General features: G+C 38.4%; 1 protein-coding gene across 2 annotated transcripts in view; it reads left to right on the plus strand.

Moving 5' to 3' along the window:
* RABEP1 (rabaptin, RAB GTPase binding effector protein 1) overlaps positions 1 to 24,162 on the plus strand; it is a 49,368-nt gene extending 25,206 nt beyond the window's left edge. The window contains exons 5-18 of one of the 2 annotated variants that reach the window (XM_026861398.1): positions 3,313 to 3,432; positions 6,221 to 6,356; positions 7,127 to 7,305; positions 7,977 to 8,102; positions 10,714 to 11,181; positions 13,349 to 13,453; positions 14,197 to 14,313; positions 15,562 to 15,660; positions 17,113 to 17,253; positions 17,974 to 18,163; positions 18,459 to 18,514; positions 19,402 to 19,500; positions 20,332 to 20,448; positions 22,556 to 24,162. In XM_026861398.1, the coding sequence (XP_026717199.1) occupies positions 3,313 to 3,432; positions 6,221 to 6,356; positions 7,127 to 7,305; positions 7,977 to 8,102; positions 10,714 to 11,181; positions 13,349 to 13,453; positions 14,197 to 14,313; positions 15,562 to 15,660; positions 17,113 to 17,253; positions 17,974 to 18,163; positions 18,459 to 18,514; positions 19,402 to 19,500; positions 20,332 to 20,448; positions 22,556 to 22,657 (2,055 nt within the window). In that variant the 3' untranslated portion in view covers positions 22,658 to 24,162. The remainder of the gene's footprint in view (positions 1 to 3,312; positions 3,433 to 6,220; positions 6,357 to 7,126; positions 7,306 to 7,976; positions 8,103 to 10,713; positions 11,182 to 13,348; positions 13,454 to 14,196; positions 14,314 to 15,561; positions 15,661 to 17,112; positions 17,254 to 17,973; positions 18,164 to 18,458; positions 18,515 to 19,401; positions 19,501 to 20,331; positions 20,449 to 22,555) is intronic. The other variant, XM_026861399.1, reaches the window with a different exon arrangement.
* Positions 24,163 to 26,390: the final 2,228 nt, after the last annotated feature.

Consider the following 26,390-nt stretch of genomic DNA (forward strand, 5'->3'; position numbering starts at 1 on the left):
CAGCTCCCTTCCCAACTCAAAAAAGGTAAATACCTTGTTATAATCATAAACTTGCTTACCTAGTGATCCATCTTTCAGGAAATGTATTGGTGACTTACAAAAGTATCTGTCTTCTTGTTGTGTCATAATACCAGATAGATTTTGGGGCTTTTGTTATCACAGATGCTTAAAGCAGTCTAGCCACAGAAGCATGTACTTCCATGCAAGTTCTCTGGGTGGTAATGACTGGGTTACCTCTGGACAATGACTTGTTGGGATGAGTCTTGCCCACTGGCAAAATTTGGTTAGTCCCTTTTTATTCAGACCTCATCTTCCATTCAGGAAAGGTTTTGGTTTGCTGTTGGAGCTGTGATGAATATAAAGGCTCTTCTCAGCACAGTTGTGTCAAACTGAGTAGCAGAAGTCTGCAGAACAGGTATTTTGCATATAAAAAGAGCAAGAAAGGACCAACCTCCTGTTACGAAATTTGCCTATTAGTCAAGATTGAGGGAATTTAAAGGGGAGAGTTATCCGATTTCTGTGACAGATTTGGCCATAAAATCTGATACGCAGTAAGCTGCTTTTGTTGGTAATGATAAAAACCAGTGGAATAGATTTAGTGGAATTTTGTTTTATTCCTACTTTAAAGAGAGATTCTCTTAAATTGTGTCTATCTGTCTTCTGCTTCTCTCATTTTTAAGGAATGAATTCGGGTACAGTATTCTGAGATTTCTCCACCTGGGATTTTGTTCTCAAAACATTGGTTGGCGTAACAGTAAAGGACATTGAGGATTGCTGTAGCTTGCTGTCAGGCTAGCAATGCAATGCTTTATGGGGTGACTTGGACTCATTTGGGGCATGTTCCCTCTGTGGAATCATCTTCACGCTGTGCTCTGCACATCCCTTGTAGCATGTTCTTCAGCCACTGTGCTGGGGGAAGCAGGTTTTGCTGGGGCAGAAGCAGTCAGGGTGCCCTGTTTTTGAATTAGGTGATGAGTGAATACAGGCTGATAATATGTAAAATCTTGGCCTTTGACAGTCAAGTTACCTTGGTAAAATGTTTGAAGGAAATAAATGCTTTGAGGATCACACCTCTGGAAGAGTCTGAATAATGTGTTTTAACACAGGAAATGTGATGCTATGGCACCTCTTGCCACATGTGACAGTATCGTTGTGTAGCATTTTTTGAGAGGATAGATATTGTCATTTTATTAAAGGTTTGAGTGGGAACTTTAACCTCAATTTGGGAGTCTCAGTAATTATACTTTACCTTCAGAAGCAGACCCAGTGACCAGCACTTGTTTTGTTAGCAGATACAAGCTATTGTGTGTGTTTAGCTCAGTATCATACTGACATTTCTTTAATATGGATCCTTAGCCCCCAAGACCACCCCCCTTTTTTTTGAAGAAACATTTGCACTATGTTTCAACTATAGTGTCAAGCTTCAACTCTGTTTACTAAACAGTAACAGCTAATTTTTCTGTCATGTGGAATTTGATAGTTTTACCTTTCCAGTTGGGTGCTGTTGAACAGCAAACTGATTTTGCTTTCAGAGAACTTTCTGGCTTTCTCTGAACTGGTTGGTTCCCTCATGGATGTATTTGTTGCTCTGCATTCAGTGTCGAATCATGTGAAATTGGAGTGGTGATGAAATATTCCTGCCAGTTATCGTGAATAATTAGGAAAAAGCTTATTCAACAGTCCTAAAAATGTTGGGCTGTACATATGAGCTGGCTATAGGTAGCATTAAATGAATAGAACTGACACAATAAATGAAATATAAAGCAGTCTTTGAACTCCTGCTCCCATCTGTTTGAAAAATGTGACTGAGTTGCTGGCTGCAGGTGGCAGGATATGTATGTATGTATGAGACCATCACATGTCCCTGGTATTGAATTCACTGCATCATGAGATGTCCCTCACTTTCCTCACCGACTTTATTTGTACTCTCTGGACGAGCAAAGTAGCAGTGACAAAATGTAGCAGAAGTGAATTGAACATGAAGAAATTTCATTTTGTTTTGTCTATAGAGGTGTTTCTTAAAGCTTTTTAGAGCCCAAGGGCCTGGCAGCATTAGTATAATTGGCAGTTATTGCAATATTGGTGGTTTTTGTCTATTAAAGTTTAGAAAACTTCATTGGTTAATAGTATTTTCTATTTTTTTTTCTGAAAATCTTGCTCAGAATGCAGTTGACAATAAGCTTACCAGAAACTGCAAGTCAGATGAGTAACCTTTAAGACCTGCATTCTAGTCTGGATTTAAAACAAGACATGAATATTTTTTAGCAGCATTCTTTACTGATTCAGTTAGAAAAAGTGTCATATTTTGAAACTTCAGCTTTGGAACACAGTTCTCTGCCCCCTCCCCCCCCCAGTGAGTTCCTCCAGTAGAACACAGAACAATCGAGCATTCTGAGCCTTCATACATAAAACCAACCCAAATTAGGTTACTTAAATTCTTTGTGGCTTGAAGAATTTTACTTGAACTTGAGTGTTCTGCTTGTGGAGTCTATGGGAGCTGTTTCTTTCATTTGGAAAGTTTTTAGTGCATCCATGAAAAAAAAAAAAATTGAAGAAATGGGAGTGTCGGGGCCACCCTTTGACGTGCAATTTTGAATTTGAACACTGAACATTATTTCTCATTTTAATTCTTGCTGGTTTTACCTGGCTCTTTCTCCTCCCCCCCATCATTTTGTTATCCTATTTTGATCTCTTCAGGACTACTTTTTGAAAAAATCATGCTGTTTGTGAAATAGATAGTACAATTTGTCAAAACTACATACAGACAGTAATGACAGAAACTGATGCTGCATCAATAGTAATTTAAAGTTGAAAAATGGTCTTCTAAAACAGAACAAAGCTACACTATACATAACTGTGCAGATCCTTTTTCTTTTAACTTCATAAATAAACAAATGACCAATAACTCACTATTCAGTTCTTGTGTTACACTTTTTTTTATATGTGCCTATGTGACAGCCTTTAATAACAGAAAAGCGCAGTATTTTGAAATATCTGGTCAGTAAATTTTCTCCCATGTATCAAGAGTGATAGATTTACTAACATTCTCGTTAAAAACAGATATTCATGGCCTAATCCATACGTGGATTTAAAATTTAGCTTCCTTCTGTGAATGGAGCAATATTGGCCTGTTGTCATAGAGGTGACTGCTGAACTAAATAAATAGCAATAAGACAAGTATTGAAAGTGGAAGTTTAGTCAGCTGTTCTTGTTGGAATAGAGATTTTTCTCCAAAAGTCTCTGATAATGGAAACTGTTGTGGTAAAAACTATGATGATGTGTGTTATTCATAATTTATTGTATTAACTTCAGGCTCAGGAAGATGCTGAGAAGCTGCGTTCGGTTGTGATGCCTATGGAGAAAGAGATTGCAGCACTAAAGGAGAAATTGACAGGAGCTGAAGAAAAAATAAAAGAGTTAGAAGCATCAAAGGTGAGGTGGAGTTGTAACTGTATCATAATTTATATCTTACATCATGCTAATTTGCAGATAAGTAAAGTAAGAGAGAAAAGGTGTGTTGTGAAACTCCTCACATGCAATACATTTCTTCTCCTGTAGCATAAATAACATATTTAGCCTATATATGTTTTTCCCATCTTTGAAAAAACATTTTTTTGAGGGTTGCATTGCATGCGTGTGTGTGTGCATCATCTCTGCTTAGCTTAAATTGCATGGCTTCGGGTCTACTACTAATAGAAAAAGTTCTAGAAAAATATCTGCTTTGCACCTTTCCAAGAGCCTGGCCTTTATATTACTGCCATGCTTGCATCCACAGAAAGATTGGAATTTGACAGAATTATTTTAATCTATATCCATCAAGCATGTCCTATATTTCTTTTTTGAATCTTGGGCATAAAATTGAGGCAGTATCACCAGAATTTTTATATCTTAAAATTTAAGCAAACCTCAGATTCATAGAAAGGGATACTGGTCATTGCTGGCAAGAAATCAATGTAAGTGATTTGTCTAGCATTTCTGTATTCTTCAGGTATGTCAGAATCCCTATTGAACTTTCGCATCAGCTGTGAAGGGTAAATAATCCTACATCACTCTAAGATAGTTGCATATAATGTACTGTTTTATGCAGAAATGATGATGTCTTCTGTAACATATATTTTATCTTGAAAGTCAAATAGGCTGAAATTGCAAAGTAACTTACCATGTGAATGTTAAGACATACAAATAAATGCCTTGTCTTCTGGGTCATTTGCATCCTCACTTAAATAGATGCGCATCACTTGCTGGAATTCTTTCTCTTCCCCCTCACTCCTGCTTTTATTCCAACTTGGAAGCCTGTCTGAAATTTGGGACAATGTAATTACAACAGTCTAAAAAATTTTACTAGATTGAGTGTTTTCCTTCTTCACAGATTCTTTGTGCTTTATTATGTCAAATTTGGGGGATTTAAGTACTCCTAGGAATAATAGTTCTCCAGGTAGCTCTTTTTCTGTTGATGCAAATAATACTTCCTTTTCATTGACATAATGAATTTGGGGAAGATGAGGAAACATGGACCTTTTCTTGTTTCCTGCTTGTTCTCAAAATGCTTTCCCTCCCCCTCCTTTTTTATCACTTATTCTTTCTTAAGAGTAGTCTAGTATGAGCATGTAATTCTGTGGAATGAGTAAAACACAAGCATGCATTTCTTGGAAAAAAAGGAAATAATCACTTTATGCATGTTTTCTAGTTTATTGAGGGGTTGTTTTTAAAGAAGTCTCACTTTAGATGGTGGTTCTTTCCAAATAAATTAACTTAGGTCCTTAATTCTTACCTGTGGCCAGTTCCACTTCGTTACTCCTGTCTGACATTGTAGTAGTCCTATTTCAAGTCACCTTTTTAGCTTAACGGGAAAAAATTGCTATTTTGTGTCTAGCAAGAAGATGTTTAAGCACAAATTTAGGAAGTTGATAAAATACTGTAATCTATGGCACTATAAAAATGCACGGTATCATTTACATGACATTACTAGATGGATATGAGGACTGATATGTAGAATAAGCAATATGTTTGGCTTTTCTGTTGGTCATGATGAAATCCCTCAGATCTGCTTGAGTCATGTAATTTTGTTTTTCAGTGTCAAATATTTAGCTGGATTAGTGAAACAATGTTGTTGTTTGGTTTTTTTTTCCCCTCTCCCCTTCTGTTCTATCCTGCCCAAGAACTATTCTGTGGGAGTCAAATTTCTCCATTTCAAAGGCTAAAAGGCTAGCAGATAGAAGACTTGGTATCCTAGGGCAGGAGAAGCTGTTCCCACCATCAATGCCAAGTTAAAGCCTAAGAACTATCTTGAACTCTGAGTTGGTGTCTGTGGCTCCCGTACTGTGTTGAGGAAGATGAACAGCACCTCTGTGTAGCCATTTAGCAATTGCCTGAAGGCTTTTGTTTCCTTCAGAATAAAAACTCCTGTGACTCCTGACTCAGCAAACCATGAAACTGAATAGTGCCATAAAGAAATCTTTCAGCCCAATCCTTGCTCCAAGAAGGGATCCATTTCTACAAGCATTATGTTTGGCAGATGTTTATGTAACCCTATCTTAAAAGGTTCTTACCAGAGATTCTGCAGTCTCTCCAGTGTGTTTATTCCAGTTCTTTGTTAGCTTTGCTATTTAAAAAACAGAAAAGAAGAAAAATATCGTTAATATATTTCTTCAGTCTTTTTTGATGTCATTGATTTTCATTGACAGATTTTCCTTTCTTTCTGCAGCCATCTTTCATGCATTTGAATGTTTGGGTTTTTTTCTTGTCCCAATGTTTTCTCTCTTAGACTTACCATCCCAGGTTTAGTTCAAGTTTGCCTCACAGTCATGTTTTCTGACTACTCTTATTACTCTAATTTTTGAACCATCTCTACATCGTACTTAGTTGTTGGCTTATCAGCACTGGTTAAAGAATTGCTGCATTGTCTGCTCTTCTTAGATACTTGAGATACTTGCCTCCTTGCCATCTCTTGTGCTCAGTGCCGCTGCTGTTATGATCCAGCTATTATAACTGTGATATACTAGTATGTTAGACTTAGCAGATTTTTAATGAGTGATTTATTCAGAAATAAATATGAGGACTACTTGCACACTGGTAGTTGAATATTTGTGATTTCTAGAACTAAGCTTGTTCTTCAGCACCTGTACATTACCTGAACAGGCAACACTATAACTTCTAACGAAAAGGAAATGCCTGAGAGTGTTCCCTCACTGAGATAGTGGATTTCCCTCCTTTTATTTAGGTTAAAGAACTGAACCATTATTTGGAAGCTGAGAAGTCATGTAGGACAGACTTAGAGATGTATGTGGCTGTTCTCAACACACAAAAATCTGTCCTGCAAGAAGATGCAGAGAAGTTGCGGAAAGAACTGCATGAAGGTACCTATCTAATAATAATCCTTTTGACCCTTTTACGCTAAGGATACAAAAAGCAACATAGCTGTTAATTCTTTTCTGATTTCCAATTTGAATTGGATTTAAAGAAATTGTGGGGGGAGGAGGCAGTACTTTTCAATGTGAAAGCCTCTAAAACATATACAGAAGAGTTGAATGTGGAGTTCTTTTATGACAGAGGAAAACAACAGAGCCATTCATTCTCTTGAGGGATGGTATTCAATTTTTGCTAAGTTGTTATGGTATTGCAAGCTTCCTTCTTATTAAAGTGATTTTACTGGTGTCTTTTGTGTACAATTATGAGCATTATTTCCATAATGTACTGATATGTCTCGCTGAGGTATGTCAATTCTGAATGCCTGGTGGTGGAATGGGTGTGTGAATGTACATGTATGCCAGTACAGCACAGAATCACTGCAGAGGAATGAAAAACGGAACCTCTGTTGAAATAAATAGGGGCATAGAAGACAGTCTTTTGAAACCAGCACTAAAAAAAGCCCTATTAGAATTCATGAATGGAGTTAAGGCTTTAGTCTTCTAATTGGGAAATCTTGAACTGTCAGTAATACATCCCTAATCACAAGCCAAGTTAGGGAATTAAGAAAATGTCTTATTTCATCCTAAATAGTTGTTGAACAAAGCCTGGCTGTTCTTGATTAGAATAATAATTACTTTTATTCATGAAAATGCCTCTCTTTGGAAAAAAGGTAAAAAAAAAATTCTGGTTCAGAATGACTCTTTCTGTTTTTGAATAGTCTGCCATCTCTTAGAGCAAGAGCGACAACAGCACAACCAGTTGAAACACACATGGCAAAAAGCTAATGACCAGTTCTTGGAGTCTCAGCGTTTGCTGATGAGGGACATGCAACGTATGGAAATTGTTCTGACCTCTGAGCAGCTCCGACAAGTTGAAGAACTGAAAAAAAAGGACCAGGTTGCTTTCTGCTTTCCTCCCTTTTTTTTTTTTTTTGGGGGGGGGGGTGTCTCTTTTTTTAATACAGTAGATTTAATGTGGTGTATCAGGTATAGAAATCACATTAGAGACAAGTTATTTAAGTTATAATATTTTAAAAAATTATAGGTGACAGTATTAATAGAAATTCTGCATTTGAATGACAGCCAACAGTTATAACAGAAACTCTCAATTTGGGTGATTATTTTAATATTAATGTATATAGTAACTTTAAAAGTCATGTTGTCAACATTATTAAATGGAAAGATAATAATATCTAGAAACTAATCTTGGAGGAAAGAACAGTCATCTATGATGCAAAATATCTGGGTCAAGGATGTTAGGATAGCAAGTTTCACTTCTGTCTAGGTTTTTCCAATACAGTACCTAGCTCAGGCATAAATTAAGAGCTTCAGTTTTAAATCAGTTTATACAAGTGACTGTGTACTTGCTTTATGACTTGGTGTTCTGTGATGTCTTTCTTTTGGTTCTTTTTCCATATGTTCTATTCCAATGTTTAGAGTGATGAAGGCACTTCTAATTTTCACACTTTGTTTTAATGTTCATGCTTGTATAATGGCTGTTAATGGGGCCATTAATGATACAAATATATTATCAAGTTCACGTGTTTTCTGTTGACCACTGATTTCTAGGAAGAAGATGATCAGCAAAGGCTTAGCAAGAGAAAGGAACAGAAGCAAAAAGATTCAGATGATGAAATGAAAGCTTCATGTTCTCAAGCCCAAGAGGAAACCCTTACCCAGCTCTCTAATGAAGAGGTAAAACAATTGGATAGTTCAAAGCAACTCTGAGCACTTGTGCATTCCTCAGGGTGTTGATTACAAATACAAATGCAAACTTAGTGCCTGTTATTCTCTGTAGCTTGTAGTTCTTATTAAACAATGAAAGATCTTTGGAGTTGCACTTGAATATATAAATTCTAATCAAGATTAGAAGACAATACTTTCCAATCCTGAGAGATGCTGTTAAAAACTAATTTAACTTTTACATTCTGTATGTTAACTGCTGTTGAAGTCTCTTGGGATTTATAACTATGTTCTGACACATGTAAATGTTCAGAATTAAACCAATTATGTCTGAATGTTCAGCAAGGGTATTGTAGCTCCTTTGCTAACCTACTTGTTGAATTCTGTGCTAAACATACACTGGTTAGGCAAGTCTGAGATCACTGACTGTGAAGTTAGCCAGTTGGTTAGCATGTGCAATAGTATGATGTGTGTGTCTGTGTGTATTAAGCTTCATCCAGCTATGTGAATTGAGGTTTTTGACCACATCTGTTCAGCAGCCAAAAATAAGCTTTATTTAGGCAAGCCAGTAGCTGGGGCTCAGCACCAAGTTTTGCGGAAGCTGCATGAGATATTAGTAAACCCACTGTAATGGCCAGAAAAAGTGATGCTGCTGGATGTCGTGAGTTAGCAAGCCATTTGGGTGTTGTAGATACTCATGCACTGGGACAAGCTGAAATTGCACCTGAAATTTGCCTAAGCTTTTAATTTCTGAGGAAACAAGTCCAATGAGCACACAGGTTGGAATTTGGAAACTATTTAAAAATGCGCAGTTACGTATCCTTTTCCACTGCATTTGCTTGGTTTTGATCATCTGACAGGTTCCATTTTGGTTTTGTAAGTCAAAATAGAGACAAATTAATAAAAACAAACGAGTTTTGTGGTATAGAAGCTTATGTAAGCTTCAAGAGACTTGAAAATTTTCAGTGTGAGCCAGTATTTTGCCTGTTTTATTTAGACTTCTTGAAGGGAAAAAAAGATATACTTCTAGAGTCTGTCCTTTGTTCTTATCAATGATTTATAATAGTTCAGAATGCAGGAAGATGTTCAGAATCATAACATCTAAATGTAGCTGAGATCTAGTTCTACCCTTTATCCTACAGTGAGGATACTACTTTCTATTTCATCTAGTGTTGTATGCTAACACTTCTCTATCCAGATATGCAAATGAGATGCATTGATGGTGAACAAAAGTGTTATCTGCTGACGTTTTCTTTAATCTCAGTTCCTAGGATACTCTTTAGTCCCTTAATCACAATATTTATTTAATTCTAGGGATTATACATAATGGAAAATGTTACATTTTGAGAAAGGGCAGTTTCCATTTATGGATTTGTTTTTGTTGCTATTTGTGACCTTTTTTAACTGTACAGAATGTGTTTTCAAGTGGTAATGAATCATATTATCAGTCATGCCTTACAATTTATCATAATTTGACTTCTGAGCTCTTCTCAGTTTGCAATACAAACAAATGATTTGTTAACTGTATCACCAAACAGCTGTTGTCTGAAGATGCAATTTTATATATGTCTGTATTCTCTTGACTTCTTGTTGTGGACTTGAACTCATGTGTGTATATATATATGTGTAATTATAAATACTATGCCTAAAAATTATTAAAACAAGACATTAACAATAGCCATAAAATCAGTAGTACATAATATATAGTTATAAATTACAAACACTTACATGGAAGTACCAGCTGCCTGCCCATCTCTGCTGACCTATTTTGGAAATTACTATTTTTCTTAAGAGCCTTGTTTTCAGTGTTATTTTCTTTAAATGTCTAATGACAAAGCAGAAGTGTGTAATATATTGTAAAGTATTTTGAAAGCAGTCATATGCTTTTTAAATAAAACGTTACTACTCTCTTTTCAGTGCTACAAATAAATAAAAATAGATCAAGAGGCTTAATGTGCCCTTTTATGTCACAGGACAGTGTGGTTTTTAGTATTGGTATTCCCCAGGATACATTTCTGTTTAAGCCTAGCCTTTTCCCTTCTCATTTTATGTACAAATAATATTTTAAAGAAAATATTTCTCTTACAATATTCTGTCAGATACTCAAAGCAGAAGAAAGACATAGAAGTCAGTATAGAGTAGATTTTAAGTATATCGTTCTCCATTTATTTTTGTTATTGTAAAGTTTTTTGTTTTATGAAAGACTTCTGAATTTACTTGTGGAAGTGGAGTATTTGCCTTCTGTTGTGTAGATTTTGGTTCTAGAAGTGATACTGCAAGTGTATCTCTTTAGTGGGAGAAGCACCTCATTTCAAATATTGGAAGATGTAAGGTGACTCTGTCCTTGCTTGTCCAGCAGGCAGACAGATCCTTACAAAAGCACTCTGTTAATAGAAGACTCCTTTTTTTTTTTTAGCTTATTTGTTTTGTTCTTTAATTCTAACTAATGGTACATTTCAGTTCTCTATCCTTGGCCATCTTAAGCTTAGTGATCAGATGTTCTTGCCAAAGCCAATTTAAATTTGCCTTTACCATGTCTGATAATTAGTGTCCAGCATTCCTCTTGTACCATGGTTCTAGAATGGAGTATATAATTTTTTCTTCCATGTTTTTCTAATTCCAGGTGCATGTAAATAGCACCCATGGCTCAGTCCATTCGTTGGATGCAGACTTGCTTCTTTCTTCTGGCGAATCTTTCAATAAGTCAGATAACGATATGTTTAAAGAGGGACTGCGGAGAGCACAGTCAACAGACAGTCTGGGGACATCTGGATCTTTACAGTCTAAAGCTTTAGGATACAACAACAAAGCAAAATCTGCTGGGAACCTGGATGAGTCAGATTTTGGACCACTTGTTGGAGCAGATTCAGTGTCTGAGAACTTTGATACAGCTTCCCTTGGGTCTCTGCAAATGCCAAGTGGGTTCATGTTAACCAAAGATCAGGAAAAAGCAATCAAAGCAATGACACCAGAGCAAGAAGAGACTGCTTCACTTCTTTCCAGTGTTACACAAGGGGTAGAAAGTGCTTACGTATCTCCTAGCGGTTACCGCTTGGTTAGCGAGACGGAGTGGAACCTACTGCAGAAGGAGGTGAGTGCCCACTGCACGCATCTACTGTGACAGGCTGCTCTCTGCTACCTGAAAGCTCTTTCTAATTTGCTTTACATGGAGTCAGGCACAGAAGGAAATAGCATCATATGTAGCTATTCACTTTTCTCTCTTGGAATACTTCTCTAGGTAAAGCACATCTGATGTAAACTATTGGTTGACCCTGTTCATGGGCAAGACAGCTTTACTAAGTACAGGACGTTTTTGCACTTTGGGAGGGTCTGACAGAGGTAGTTGTTGATCTCACAAATATGTGAGAGGGTGAAAAAAGATGGCAGAACTCAAAAAAAAAAAAGTAAAAAAATGGAAGGCTAAGGAAAGGACTTTATAATGCAACTGGGGGTGACTAGGAAAGTGCAAAGATTACCAAAAGGAGCAGAGCTAACAGTGCTATTTTGTATGACAAGGAGTTTTACTGAGCATTGTGCGTGGAGTGCAATTTAGAAATGAGCAGCCAAGATATGCATAACACACAAAGCTACCACAAAGGAAGCTTCAGAAAATTGTTGGGGGCTTGCATCATCAGAAACCAATTTCTGAGAGCAGCAAGCAGCAGATTAGACATAACACTGTGCCAGTTTCAATATGGGTGACCAAGGAAATTGTTGCTTCTGGGTGTTCTGCATGTCAGTTTTTCAGCAGCTTTATATGATGCCACTTCAAAGCTTGCATTCAGCTGAAAAGAGGAGTATTGTGGGGCTCATGTGATTACTCTTTTAGAAGGAGAGGCCAAGGAGCAATACTTTAGGAAGAAGAAAATGCGGAGAGGAGATAACAATCCATAATGGTTGAAAAGGAAGACAAGAAGGGGGATAAAAGAGGGAATGTAGAAATGCAGTGAAAGAGAAGAGGCTAGGCAAAGGACAGTGAGATGAACTAGTGGTATTTTATTTCCTCAACTTGTTGGAATTCATCTTATCTGCAAGTCATTACTTATGAGGTCTCTCCAAACCTATTGTATAGTTGCTTTTTTTTGGTGTTGCTAGTAATTTATAATATCTGGAGAAATTACAGCATCATGATCTCGGAGCCAAGTTAAATCCTCTGTTCTTCAGTATTTCCTTGCCCTGTTGACATTCTGATGACACTTTACTCCAACCCTTTCTTAGAATTCAGAAATGCGCTGCTTCCCACGTGTTTCTGGAGGCAGGAGTACAGGCAGGGTATGTGAATGCCACTCTGTGTGGGTAGAACATGGAACAGCAAACACAAATACGATTTCAGCTCAAACCTGACTTGCAGCTCAATCTTTGATAGAACTTTCGTTTGTCCCCTTGGCCAAAATCATTGCACTTTTAAAATGGCAGCTGGTTTACTCTTTGTTTCCCTCCTGCACACCCTGACACTTTTTTTTTTTCCTCCTGTTTAGTTTCTTTATTTTTTTTTTTTTTAAAGTTAGCCTGTCTTTTACTTTATTCTTTCCCAGTTGTCATTTTAGCTGATTATTCAGTTTCTGATACTGAGCAATAGTGGAGGAAGGTATTATAAAGTAAATAAAGCTTGATGACTGTTTTAGAACAGAATTAGTATATGCCATTGAAAAATATTCAAAGCTCAGTTACAGAAGGAAAAAGATTTAAGGAAGTCCTGACCTGATGAACAGACTTGCTTTAATTGCTTTGTGTTGATTTAGAAAAAAACCCAAACACCCAAACAAACCAAAAAAACAAAACCAGACACCAAAAACCAAACCACATACACACAAAGAAGACCCCAAAACTAAGCACAACCCCCACCCCCAACCCAACACCATAATATTGTGTTTATAGCTGGATATGTAATACAGAATAATTGCATAAAAAAATGCTGTGGCATGTTGAAAGCTTTTCTGAGATGTCTGTTTCTGTACAGATAATTAACTAATATATTTGAAAAGAACACACTGAATGGCTTGATGAACTCTTGCATGTCATGGCTTATTGCTTTTGTGCTAATAGTGGGACTCCTCCTGGGAAAAGCTGATATCCAGCAGCTGATTTACATTATCATTTACTTTTAGAGCAACTTAATCTTGCCATTACATGAGTCTGCCACTGTCTTTTATCTGTAATATTTTGTGATCGCACAACACACCTGAGTATGTAGCACTCCTGCATTCCTTGAAGAATTTTATGGCCTTTATGGCAGGTGATAACTTTGTGTTCTCCAGGTGCAGAATGCAGGGAACAAGCTGGGTAGACGCTGTGATATGTGCTCGAATTATGAGAAGCAGTTGCAAGGTATCCAGATTCAGGAGGCTGAAACAAGAGACCAGGTGGGATTTCTCTTCTAGCTTTAGCAAGATTTTTGCAGCTATTCAAACTACTAAGGATGCAAAAATGAACCATCTGCTATTTTATTAATTGGTTTTAATTGAACAATGAGAGCATACTTAAAATCTGGATAACTTCTGACATTTTATTCATATAACCTGATTTGCTATAGGTATGTGGTCATAAGCACCATGTGTACGTGTTTCTTAAGGATTCACCTTGGAGAACCACTTTATCTGGTGCTATAAGACCACGCAGGAAAGGCATTGTTCTATAAAAAGTGTTGTCCTCATGCTGAAATCAGTATCTTTCATAATTTATATTCTGAAATGCTTGTCATGCATTAAATTATATTATCTTTGATGCTGCAAAAATTGTTAGCAGCAAATGAAAAAATAGAGGACCTCATCCTAACAGCATAAAATGACTGTAAAGTATTGGAGGATGTTTGTTTCCTGCCATATACTGAAGAACAATTTTCAGATGAGTATGGAAGGCATGAGTCACATGCTGCTTTGAAATAAGTGATTGAAGTCATTACCTGGCAATGGTCCAGTGCAGGTTGATGTCCCACCCTGTAGGTGTGATCTGGGATGCAGCGTGTTTCCAAACAAGAAAGGAACTTCTTGGTTGCATAGGGATTTGAGGGATTTTGTTTTGTAGTGGGATAGGTTATATTTGTGTTCAGGAAATAAATGCTCCCCAAAAGAATGGAAAATAAAATTATTTTGTTGTAACAACACAGGTGAAAAAGCTGCAGGTGATGTTGAGGCAGGCTAATGACCAGCTGGAAAAGACAATGAAAGATAAACAGGAATTGGAGGATTACATGAAACAAAGTGCTGAAGACTCCTCTAATCAGGTACAAGCATTTTGTAATCAGGATGGTAGGAATCATGAAATATTATTCAAAAGTATTTAACAAGAATTCATCTTCTGTTAGATATGGATGGATTACCTGCTGTAGAGGCATCAGAAATGAGTATTTCTAGCTCTAGTTATACTCCAGCTGAGTCTGTCAGTTTCTAGATAAGTCTGACATGTCTCTAATATGTTATCCAGTTTTGTCCCTAAAGTTTCATCTCCATTCTTGAAATCTGTTACAGGGGTGGTTATTGTAATTCAAGTAGGTTTTGAGTTTTGAAGTGGCCTGTGTATGAAATCACTCAAACATGCAAAAGTAGCCCTGTGTTGTTGCTCACTGTCCACTTGCTCTCGTCAATACGTGACAGCCAGTTAGCGGACTTGTGGTGAAGACATATGGGTAATGAGTAGCTGAGCAGGCAGTAACAGTTGTTGGTCCAAAGTATGTGCTAGGCTTCTTGAAAATAATAGCCCACTGAAAAGATTTTTCAGTCTGAGGTGTGTACATAACTCTTCTGAAACAATGGAACCAAATAGGATATGTGGTAGTCATAGGTTGTTTTGTTGTTTGTTTGGGGTTTTTTTTAGATCGTTATCTTTTGCCTATTAAAGATTACCATAATAGGTAAATGCTGTGTACAAGACATTGAATTTACTTCACTTGAGCTGACTTTTTCTCTCCCATCCCAGCCAGTGTTTTTTTTCTTACTAAGAAAACAGTAGTCGTTAGACAAAGTCTGCCTTAGATGACAGCAAAATGTTTATACATTTGTTCTTTTGACTGTACCAGGGTGCACTTAAGTAATGCTTAATCTTACAGTTAAATGTGTGTTGTTAAATGACTTAAATCATAAAGTTTTTGAAGATCTGTGGTTTCAGAAAAAAGTACAAAAAATTAGTTTACCTTCAAGAAAATGCTGAGAACTTAAGTAGTAGCTCTGCAGTTTCCCTTCAGGGTCTCTGAACTGGCTTACATTTGATTAGAATTAACTGTTTATTTTGGTTTTAGAGTTTGGTAAATTAGAATATAAGTATATTGGTACAGAAGCACAGTATCTCTTCTTACTGACTTGAGCTGTGTTACTGCTTTACTGAGTAAGGAATTAACAACATTTAGTGGATTAATTTGAAATTTCGAAGTATATGATAGCAAAGATAACAGGCAAGAGAACTTAAATGGTTATTTCTTCTTCAGAATCTGTTTCATGCTTTATATCTTTGTCTCTGTGGGTTTTCTTTTTTTAAGATCTCTTTGCTTATGGCTAAATGTCAGAAGTCGGAGAACTTCCTCAGCGAACTGCAGCAGGCGTTCTCACAAGCAAAAAGAAGTGTCCAGGAGCAAATGGTAAGACAGCTTAAGCCCAGAGATCACTCAAAGAGCGCTGTTTGTCTAACCTTTGGAGCTCACTGTGTTTGTAAAAGACTTTGTCTTGTTGCACAGCCAAGCTTAGCTAGAGAGAGCTGTGTATCTTAATGTGTAAGGATACTGGTCGAGTGAGCTCTGACAGCAAGTGCTGGATCTGTAACAGTTTGTAGGGCCAGTCTGTCAGGCTTTCTGTGAGGATGCATATTGATTAATATGGAGATCAATAGTCAAGTTCTTTACCCCCTTATTAGTCATGTACATTCCATGCCCATTTAGTATTTATTTCACCTCAGATCTGAAGACAAAATAGGTTCTCAAGACAATTTTTTAGGATATAGCACAAGTACTGTCACTAGTGAGTGTTTTCTTGACTTTGAGATGAATGCTCAGTGTTTCCATAGGTTAAACTTAAAATATCAGCCCTAATGCCCAAGAACAGATAGCATGGGAACTTACTTTTTTTTTTTTTTTTTTTTTATTTTTTTTAGACTGTTTTGAGCATCTTGTAAGAATTAAGCTAGAGAATAGGAATAGGACCTTGTTTTCTAGGGCAAAGTCTAACTTCCTTAGAGCAATTCATTCTCTTCTATATTAGAATCAAGTTTCCTCTTTTTCTTCTTGGCACAGCATTTGTTCTCATGAATTCCAGTATTGCATTTCTAGAGTCTGGGACTGTCTGTAGGACATCAGGACAGTGCTTGCAGAAATGTCCTGTTGATGTTCTGCATGAGAGCACGCCTAATGGAGATGCAGAAGAGTCAGGAAATTTATTGATCTGAATATGCTTTTTATGCTGTCCACCTATAATACAAAAGGCAGCTGCTGTCAGAGTTCAAGTCCCTGTTTCCCCACAGCAGAGCAATCATTCCTCTCAAAGTTCACTGGATTTTTTTTTTTTTCGTTTGTAATGCAAGCAGAACTATATTTTCTTAATCCATTTTCTTTACAAGGGATCAGCTGTTTTGATGTTTTCCTCAAAAGACAGTGGGAGGCAGACACCTACCATTGAAAGTTTCAGGGTGAATGTTTAAGGTTTCTGAATAATCTGATTTTACAGCTGAGTTGTTGGGTGATTTTAATAAACATCACTGCCAGTTCCCGAAACCACATGTGATTTCCTTTCTGCCCCTCCTCCATGAGCACAGCTAGCTAGTGGATAAACACAAAAGAAAACTGAGAGGCTTAACAATGCTGTATTTATCACTTGCTTCCTCCTATCTGTCTGTACAGTTAACATTGATCTTGTCTTTATTTCTGGTGCGTAGGCCAGGCAAGAGAGAACTGATCATGTTGATCCACACAATCATTTTGTTTCTCTTCTTCACAAAGAATATCAATTCACCAGACTTTTGAAAGCAATGATAGTAAATGGGGCATGAAGAGTCTGAGCATGACCCTAAGTGAGAATTTATGCTTTTCTTTGCATTGCAGGCTGTCCTGACACAGTCAAGGGAGCAGGTTTCAGAAGAGCTGGTGAGACTGCAAAAAGATAATGAAAGTCTTCAAGGAAAACATAGCTTGCATGTGTCTTTACAGCAGGCTGAAGACTTCATACTACCAGAAGCAGCAGAGGTAAAACATTTTTAAATCCTCAACACACATAATAATGCATGTGACTAGATCTCTCTGGAAGAATCTTCTTTATCAGAAAGCTGACTTAAATAATGTACTGAACGATAGTCTGGATTTTAACCCTGAAATCTGTGATGTACAAAAGCAGCAGTCTGATCCCATAAACGTCCATTATCTATCATGGCTAGATGATAGTAAAATGAGTTAACTATGGCCTGACAACTGCTCTGTTGTTAGCAGAGTGTGGGTTTATCCCAGTTCAGCTCGTTTAAACTATTTTGCAACAGGGCACACAGATGTTCAGTCACCATGGCCCCAATGTAGATACTGATTCAATAAATTAAGCCAAGTCAGTCACTTTAATTTTCTGTCCAGGTGTTAAGAGCAGTAATAATCCTGAGCCTTGAATAATGATAAGCCTTGTCATCCTTTTCATGGCCACTCCCTTATGCTCAAGCACGTTGAGCTTAAAAAATTGTGGGGGGTGAAGGGCAGGGGGAGAGGGCCATAAGCATGTGGAGCTATGAATCTTTACACGTTCTCCATTTACCCTGACCAAGCAAACTGTATGCAATTTTGGTTTAATACCTTGCTGGATGCAAGATCTGGTATGGTGGGACAAACCTCAGGGTAGCATAGCTTTGACTTTATATGCTGATAAATATAGTACTGTGTGTAGCTGAAAATCATAATACAGATCTTTGCTAATCATTGATTCAGGAGCTTCGTGAGCTGATTGTAAAATATCGTGAAGACATAATTGGTGTGCGGACAGCAGCAGATCACCTTGAGGAGAAGCTCAAGGCCGAGATTTTATTCTTAAAAGAACAGATTCAAGCCGAACAATATTTGAAAGAAAATATAGAAGAAACTCTACAGCTGGAAATAGAGAATTGCAAAGAAGAAATAGGTGAGCAGGGCTAAAATAGTCTCAAAACAGGAATATTAGAAATCTAGTAAGATAAGTGAAGACTTGATTTTGTGATAGCTAGACTTACCTGAATTTTAAATACCGTCCCATTTTTGACACTAGATACATCAAAGCTGTGCAGTTGAAAACAGAAGTACAATTATTTGTTTACCTTTGAGGTACCATTGATGTAGCACACACTTAATTCTCCTTTAAATATTAACAGAAGAAAACAGGATATATCCAGTTTCCTGTGTTTTTCTTGCATTGAAGCTTTAATATTCTTGTTTTTCAGCCTCCATTTCCAATTTAAAAGCTGAACTGGAAAGAATAAAAGTGGAAAAGGAACAGGTAAGAAGCCCTTCTGCTGTGGGATCTTTGGTTTTGTTGGGGTTTTTTTTAAACAAAGAGAATAGGCTTCTCTTTTTTCTGCTAGTTCTATCGGTGACACTGTGGTGAATGTCTTTGGCATCAACCTCTCTTCGTATTAGAGAAAATGAGGTTTTTTTCCCCATCTGCCTTTGATGTGTCAGTAACATTTTAGATGTACCTCTGTATGATGTTTAGTATGCCCGGTATTGGGATGGAAAGAGAGCTGAACTAAGGAGAGAGTTCTGAAACACGTAACATTATTGTTCCTTCACCTCAGCATGCTTGTGGGATGCTGGAGGGCCAGCTTATTTGCATGGATAACCTTTCCTTTCTGTAGGAAGGAACACCAGTCTATGCATTTACACAGATGTTCTTACTGAAGGCACTGACACTGTACTGGACACTCTCAGTCTGTTGCAGCTCTTGGTATCAAATAAGAGTGTGGATGCACCTGAGTGGCTTTCTGTCACCATTTCAAAGAAAACACATAAGGTCGTGCCTGGAACTTTGAAGGACAGAATAGCTGTATTGATGCCAGTGTAGGACTAGGACACATTCATAGTTCCTTAAAAAGTGTTTTGTCTGTTTATTAATCTGTAACTTAAATATTGGGTTGACTAATTCCTAACTAATATTAAGCTACCTAATAACAACCTAAATGTCAAGTTTGGCTGTTTCTCTCCAGCTCCAAAAAGAAAGAAATTGAGAGAAGGAGATGTTATTTAGGTGTTTTCTGTGTCCCTAGAAGAGTTTATTTAGCTGTATTCTTGAGTCCCAGGAAAGACACTTAGGCTACACTTCCTCTGTTGTGAGACATTGAAATGTTAGGAGGTTGAGTTAATACTTTTTTTATTATTGTAATATAGTTGGAAAGTTCTTCGCAGGAAAACCTGCAGCAGCTGGAGAGTTTGCAGGAAGCAAAAAACACTCTAGAAGAACAGCTTAAGAAGGAGACCGCAGCAAAGGTAGCTATGATGTCTGGGTATGAAGTGTATATGCATCTCTTATGATGATCAAACTGTGGTCAGAGAATATGTCACGACATAAGTATGAAAAAAGAAGCTTTCGAACGTTCGTAAGATTCTGGCAGTGAAATAGTGTCCACTGACTGTGGTTTAAATCCTCATCCCAATCACTTTGCACTTGGATTTGTAAAGTGGTGGATCTGAATTGCTGCTAACTTGAATATCTCTTTTGGATTGTCTTCCAGTGTAAGGCTTCAGTAACATTTCTGCATATAGAAAGCTTCCTGCCTAAGCAAACCTTGGTTTGAGTGCTTTGATCCTTTTGAATAAATGTTGTTTGGTTGTTGCTGCAGGAAGGAGCCCTGCTTTGGCAGTCAGATGAATTAATTGTGGTCTGATTTTTTTTTTTTTTTTTTTTGTTGTTGTCGTGGGTTTTTTTTTTTCCCCCTTCCCCAAAGACTTTTTTTGACTAAAGCTCGAGACAGCAAGATAGTCATGTTTTCACCAGCAGATTACTACCCTTTGTCTATGGTCATGTTTCATTAAAACTCAGAAATCTGCTTTTTTATTTTGAGATCCTTGGACATAGTGCTGTTAGAAGACATGTGGCTTTTTCATGCTTTAACCAGTCTAATGAGAGTGTTTGTCTGATGGGTATTAGCCCTTGATTTTTGTGGTTAGAAAATTGAGGTGTAGAAAGAGTGGTTTAATTTCTTGCCTGGACTCTGAGAATAACCACGTTTTTTGCTCTAATATCATGTTTTAATCAGTTTATACAAGCTTCTTTTTTATTAAGTTTAAACTTAACATAAAGCATCTTTTTCTCTTTAGGCAAACCTTGAACAGCTGGTATTTGAAGAGAAGAATAAAGCTCAGCGGTTGCAGACTGAATTAGATGTCAGTGAGCAAGTGCAGAGAGATTTTGTAAAGCTTTCTCAGACGCTTCAGGTAAGGGAAGTGCAGTCAGTTTGTAACGTGCTGCTACTTCACTTCTTCAGAACTGTAAAATAAGAAGTAGCAGTTGTAAATTTTATGTGTTTTTTATGAACTATTTTTAACTTTAGTATAATAAATGGATCAAGTATTCCTAGTATGAGGTTAATATTAAAGCCTATTGGGGATTTTATTCTGATTACTTGATTCCAGCTGATTCTCAGCAGCAAAGATATACAATTATTGTGCTAAAAAACTGTAGAGAGCCATAAACATTGGTGCCTATAGACCCTGGTATTTCATTGTCCATCTCCTGTTGTTTTTCCAGTATGTTACTTTTCATAACAAATCATTAGAGTGCAAATATTTGAGGACAGAGTAAGGAACTTGTACTGTTTGATATGAATATATGAAATGGTTCTTCATATTATGTTTTCTGCTTTTTATTTATACTATCTAAAAGTCTTATCCTTGCTATTGTCACTGTTGCTATCCTTGTATTTCCTCCAAAATCTGGAACCTGTGGTTGGCAATGAGGTACTGAGAGGTGGCTGAAGTTTTGGCAGGGGTGTTCATTGAGGCTAATTGCAGTTTGGCAGGCTCGTCTCTCTTTGTTAAATGTGGAGATCACAAAGAGACCTGCAGTTTTTGTGTTTGCAGAGTGACTGTCTCCTCAAGAAGCCAGGCTAGATTGGTCTTACCTTCAGTGTCTCTGTTTTTTAGAATTTTCATTCCCCCTCACATTCCAGCTTACTAGGAATCTTGCTCACAAAGGAGGTACTGAATTTCAGCACTGTCTCTTTTGAGTTCTTGGCCAGTCTGCTCAATGAAATTCAGTGAAATTAAAAACACAAATTTTTTTGAGTGAAGCATTCAGGTTTATTTGGAAGACTAAAACAGGAACATAGGAGATTGTTTACTAGACAGTTTAGCTGGATGGACAATAGGGAACTGTCCTCTTCTGTTCTAGCTGTTTCTGGAGGGGTAGGTAGGACAAAGGAAACCATTGAATTGCCCTGCTAGTGAAGTTGCTTCTTGCCTGTCATTGTCTGTCTTTTTTTTTTTTTTTTTTTTTTTTTTTTTTTTTTTTTTTTTTTTATGCAGTTCTTAGAGCAAAAACATACACACCACTTTGGAAGAATGCACCACACATCTTCAAAACTTGCAAGTAGTTTAGTAGTCCTTCAGTAATGAGCTGTAAGAATGTTGTAGCTCTGTATTTTGTGTCTTCTTTCTGCCCCTTAGCAGTTATTACACATTAGCTTCTCAGAAGTTGGTGCTTTCAGTTTAAACATTGGTTTGTGCCATCTCCACCTACACAGTACAAGATCTGCTGTGTAATGTGAGAGATTACCATCAAATGAGGATTTTGGTTTCTTGACAGCCAGACAGGGTTATTTCCTTCCTTGACCTTGTTAGTGGACTATCGCTAGTGTGAGGTGTCCACTGGCCAAATCAACAATGCAGAAGGGTTAAAAATCAGTTAACTACTAGTTGGGAATTTACACCTGAAAGCCCAGATCCTAGTATAAAAAAATGTGGGAAAAAAAATTTAAAAGTAATTGTGATCTCTTTGCATTAATTTCAACACAGTTTTGCTGGGTGCTTTTTCAGCATATAAGAAATAGCTTAAGATGGATTATTGGAAAAGCAAATAACGGGAGCGAGCTTGGAAATGGGATGTTTCCTCCAAGAGCATTTTTGCTTTGATCTTGGGAGGCTTGAAGACACATGTTAGGCAGGTCTGCACTTCCTTTACATTCCTTCTGTGAAAGTTGATGTTGCTTTGTACATCTTCTCTGGGTTGGCCACTGTGGTGTTGGTGACTGGTTATTAGGCAAAACAGAGTGAAGATTAAGGTTTGCTTGAGCCCCCACAGAAAGTGGCTTTTTATTGTAAAAACACAACTGCCTTATGTCTTTGTTCCTCCCATTCTTGGTTCTAAATTAAGCTTGTGCTCCTTCACGCCTTGCAGTTTTCAGCCAATGGTGATTTGCTCTCTCTCCTGCTTGCACAGGTACTAGGGGTTGCTAACGTGGCCTGTTGGCTCAGTTCTGGTTGTGGGTCTGGTCCTGCATCGACACGAGTTGCTAGCTCAGTGGTGTCTGTTGGTTTTCTGTAGGTGCAGCTGGAGCGGATCCGGCAGGCAGATTCCCTGGAGAGAATCCGTGCAATCCTGAATGACACAAAACTGACGGACATTAATCAGCTTCCCGAAACATGACACCCTGATGAGCGGGCTCCAAGGCTGCATTTGGGGTTTTTAACTCATCTTTATAGCAACATTAATTATTATTTAACTCTAACCGAACGAGCAGAAGACAACAGAGGGGAGCAATGACTAAGTTTTGTTTCTAGAGGGGGAAAAAGGTTTCGTACTGGGCAGGAAGAGAGCACAAGGGTGACTTGCAGTATAGGAAGGCGAACTGTCTAATGGAAACACTAATGAGTGTGGTGTTTCGTGTTCCACTGAGTGGGATCAGTCCTTACATTCTGAAAAACTTCCCCTCTTTCAGCCGACTTCGTAACCTAATAGAGAGTTTTGGAACATTTACCCCTGTCTTTCCCTCTTTCCTTTCCCCCCACTACTGTGATCAAAGTAGCTGCTGGAAACCATATTGTCCCTCCAAAACATTGAAGAGCAAAGTGGTTGAAGTTTTTCTGTTTGAATAGTCAGTAACAGTATTCAGCTAGCAGAGAGAATGAGGTGTAGAGTATGCTGTATGAATATTTTATATTAAAATATGACTTTATTAGCAGGACACTGGATATTGATCTTATTTCATAACTCAGTACTGTTTTGGGTTTGGGTTTTTTTTTAACCATTGACTTTGTGTTGAAGAATCTGAATGCTTCTGAAATGTGGTGGACATGAGTGAGCTGTGTGTCTCCTGAGCAGATAAATGCTAATCCAAAAAAATGAAAAATGTACTGAGAATTTAGCTCCTTGAAATTTCTCCGTTAAATTCTGATACTTAAAGAAAAGCACAAGAAATGCACTGTTTTGTAATCTCTTTTCACAAATGTTGCTTAGAATATGGAACTACAACTGGTTCTTTCTCATCTGTAAAGCTGAGCAGTACCTGTAATCCCTTCTGTTTAAAAACAAGAAGCAAAAAAACAAACCAAAACAAGAAAAAACCCACAAAACCCAAACAAAAATCCTCTTCATTGTCTGAGCATTGACATGGGGGGTCCGCAGGTCTGCTTGCTTTGCCTGGTGGGTGACACCAGGTGCAGAGTTGCTAGCTTTTGCTGGAACATGTGAGGGGAAGGTGCTGAGTGAAGCGGCCGGCTCAACCCCTCTCTTCTGGGTCAGCATATTAGTGTGCAAAGCAGTGATTGCACTCTCAGCCCCAGAGCACAAGTGCAAAGGAGCTGCATTATTCTGCTGGTTCAAGTTTGAAAGGTACAGTGCATCTCTTGCTCAGTATGGTACCACGGTATTGCTCAGAGTTGGCTCCCACATAGAACCAGACAAATTAACACTGTAATGTGACAGCGGAGGCAAGAAATTCTTGTGATCAATCAGGTGCTGGGTTTAGGTTTCTTGTTCTATAAATGTATGGCAGTAACATGACCATTCCTCCTCCTTTTTCTCCTTTTGTTGGAATTTCATGCCCACAGTTGGATAGTGATGGTTTCATGTGCAGTTGTGGGCGTTTTTAATACTGGTGGGGCAAACTGAGTTCTTGAACTGGCCCCTACTTACAACTCAATTAAAAAAAAGGAGGCTGAAGGAGCAGATCACTGCTGTCCAAAATTTGTAACTTGGACTTTTCCTCCATTGCTTATTGATTTTCTTCACATACTTGGCCATAGATCTGAAGGTGTTGAAGAAGACCAGAAGTGACAGAAAATGCTCAAAACTGTAATGCACATGACTATATTTTAAGTGCTTAAGCCCTATTATTAGCAGTGTATATCCTGCTACTAACATGAAGTTAGAATCAGTGGTTTTGAAGAGGAATGCCTTAAAAACAGCCAAAAAGAAGCATACGAGCTCAATTCCTTGTCACTCACTGCAAGAATTAAAGCATTTTATTCACCCTTGCAATTAATTCCTTTCATAATCCTGACACTCAAAAGCCATTTTTCCTACCTTAATCATGACTAATAGAGGGCAGAGTTGTCATCTTCTTAAGATGACACTTAATTTCACTTAAGTGAAATTGAAATGTGGCTTAGGTTCTCTATGAATTGGCTATTGCCAGATTTTGGGGTTTTTAACCTTTCTCACTATTTGCTGAACTGTGAGGTGACAGCAGCTGCCTCCTGATGCCTAAATCCAATACCAGACGTTTCACCTGCAGTTTTCCAACATTTAGGGTCCTGTTCTGTTGAATAAACTTTGAATTAAAAAGCACAGGCCTTCGGGAGCTGCAGAATGAAACGCTTTTTCCTACGTTCCCTTCCCAAAACTAACTCCTAACTGGTTACTGGTACTTAACCTGTGCAGCAGTGTTTAAGGAAGCCCCGTTGTGTGGCAGAATTACAACCAATCCTGTCCATCTCTTCAGCAAGCTGAACACTTGAGGAAATGCACCTGAAGACTTACGCAGAAAAAGACTTTTTTGGTTGAGTTTCTGGGCTAGTGCGAGAGTGTGAGGCAAGCGGCTGTTCATGGCCTTTCAGCATCCCCCTGGGCCTGTGGCAGTGCTGTTCTGAGCAGCCTGGCCTTCCTGCCTGCTCTCAACAACCCCGGCTGTGGCTGACCGTTTTGTTTCTAACCGAACAGGGCTGGTGTGGCTTTCCTTAGTGTATTTTTACAGACGGTTGACGTGGCTTCCCATGAGTGCAGAGGGTTGCTGGGGGTGTCTCGCAGGTGAGTGGGTGATCAGTCTGTGACCTGCACAGCCGCAGGAGCAGGCACGGGCTGCGGGACAGTTCTGCCTGAGCGGGCAGCGCCGATGCCTTGGCTGGTTAGAGGAGGCCAGAGGAGCACACGGTCGGGTGTGAGGGGACTGAGAGGAGAACTCACCTGAACAGCCACCTGCCTGCTGGCTTCCCTGCTCCTAAACCGGGCACCGTGCGAGGCGGAGGGGAATTCCGTTTGGTTTGGAGAGGGAGTACAGTTGCTGTGCGGTCGTTTCCCTTCTTACCACCTTATTCCATCGTGCACCTGAACACCTTTACTCCTGTTTAAGTACCAGCTGTGACCATTTTAGAGTTGGAGCATGTGTGACCTTTTTCACCAACTGATGCCACTTCAGAATTTACCTTTTTAACAATTTCTGACTTTTAAATTGGAAATATGACTGTTCCCAGCAGTGGTGGAAGATGTGCTTGCTACAGCCAGCTGTGCTGCTGACCCCGGGGGCTGCCCCTCCTGGGGAAGGGCAGTGCAGCATCCGAAGCAGTAACTCAAGCTTCTGCTGAACTCAAACTGAAGAAACTTAAAGGGGCCTTTAAAAACAAAACAGTGTGTGCCAAATTTGCAGAGCAAATTTACAAGATTGTAAATTAAGTGTAGTAAAAGCTCTTAGTGTAGATACTCACTGGATGGACTGTGGTATTATCACTCATGAAACATCAGAAAACAAATGCTCTTCTCTCCAGTTCTTGGTGTTCTGGAGCTTGATTTGAGTAGGGTGGTAGGTTCTCCTCACTTAGAATGAGACTCATAACTGGCACTATTTGTAACCTGGCGGGTCAGCTAGGCTTCACTGAGGGAGTGGGCTAGAAAACTGGATTCTGTTCGGGTAGACTGTAAAAGGGGTGAGATCAAGTTTTGTATGCATTCCTATACTTGTATAGTCTTAATCTGTACAAAAAAAAAAAAGTGTTCTTGCAGCATGTCTGGTAACCTTGTTACCTAACAGGTACTAACAGCCCTTTCCTTACAGCTTTACGTTGGCACCTCTTACCGTGCCCCTTTTGTAGCAGTGCAGTACTACTTTTCAAAACTGAGCTTGACCATGTCACATTTTCTAAGGGGGGCCCCCCCATGCAGCACA

This window comes from Athene cunicularia (assembly GCF_003259725.1).
Source record: "Athene cunicularia isolate RWA chromosome 19 unlocalized genomic scaffold, athCun1 chr19_part1, whole genome shotgun sequence".
NCBI classification, from domain to species: domain Eukaryota; kingdom Metazoa; phylum Chordata; class Aves; order Strigiformes; family Strigidae; genus Athene; species Athene cunicularia.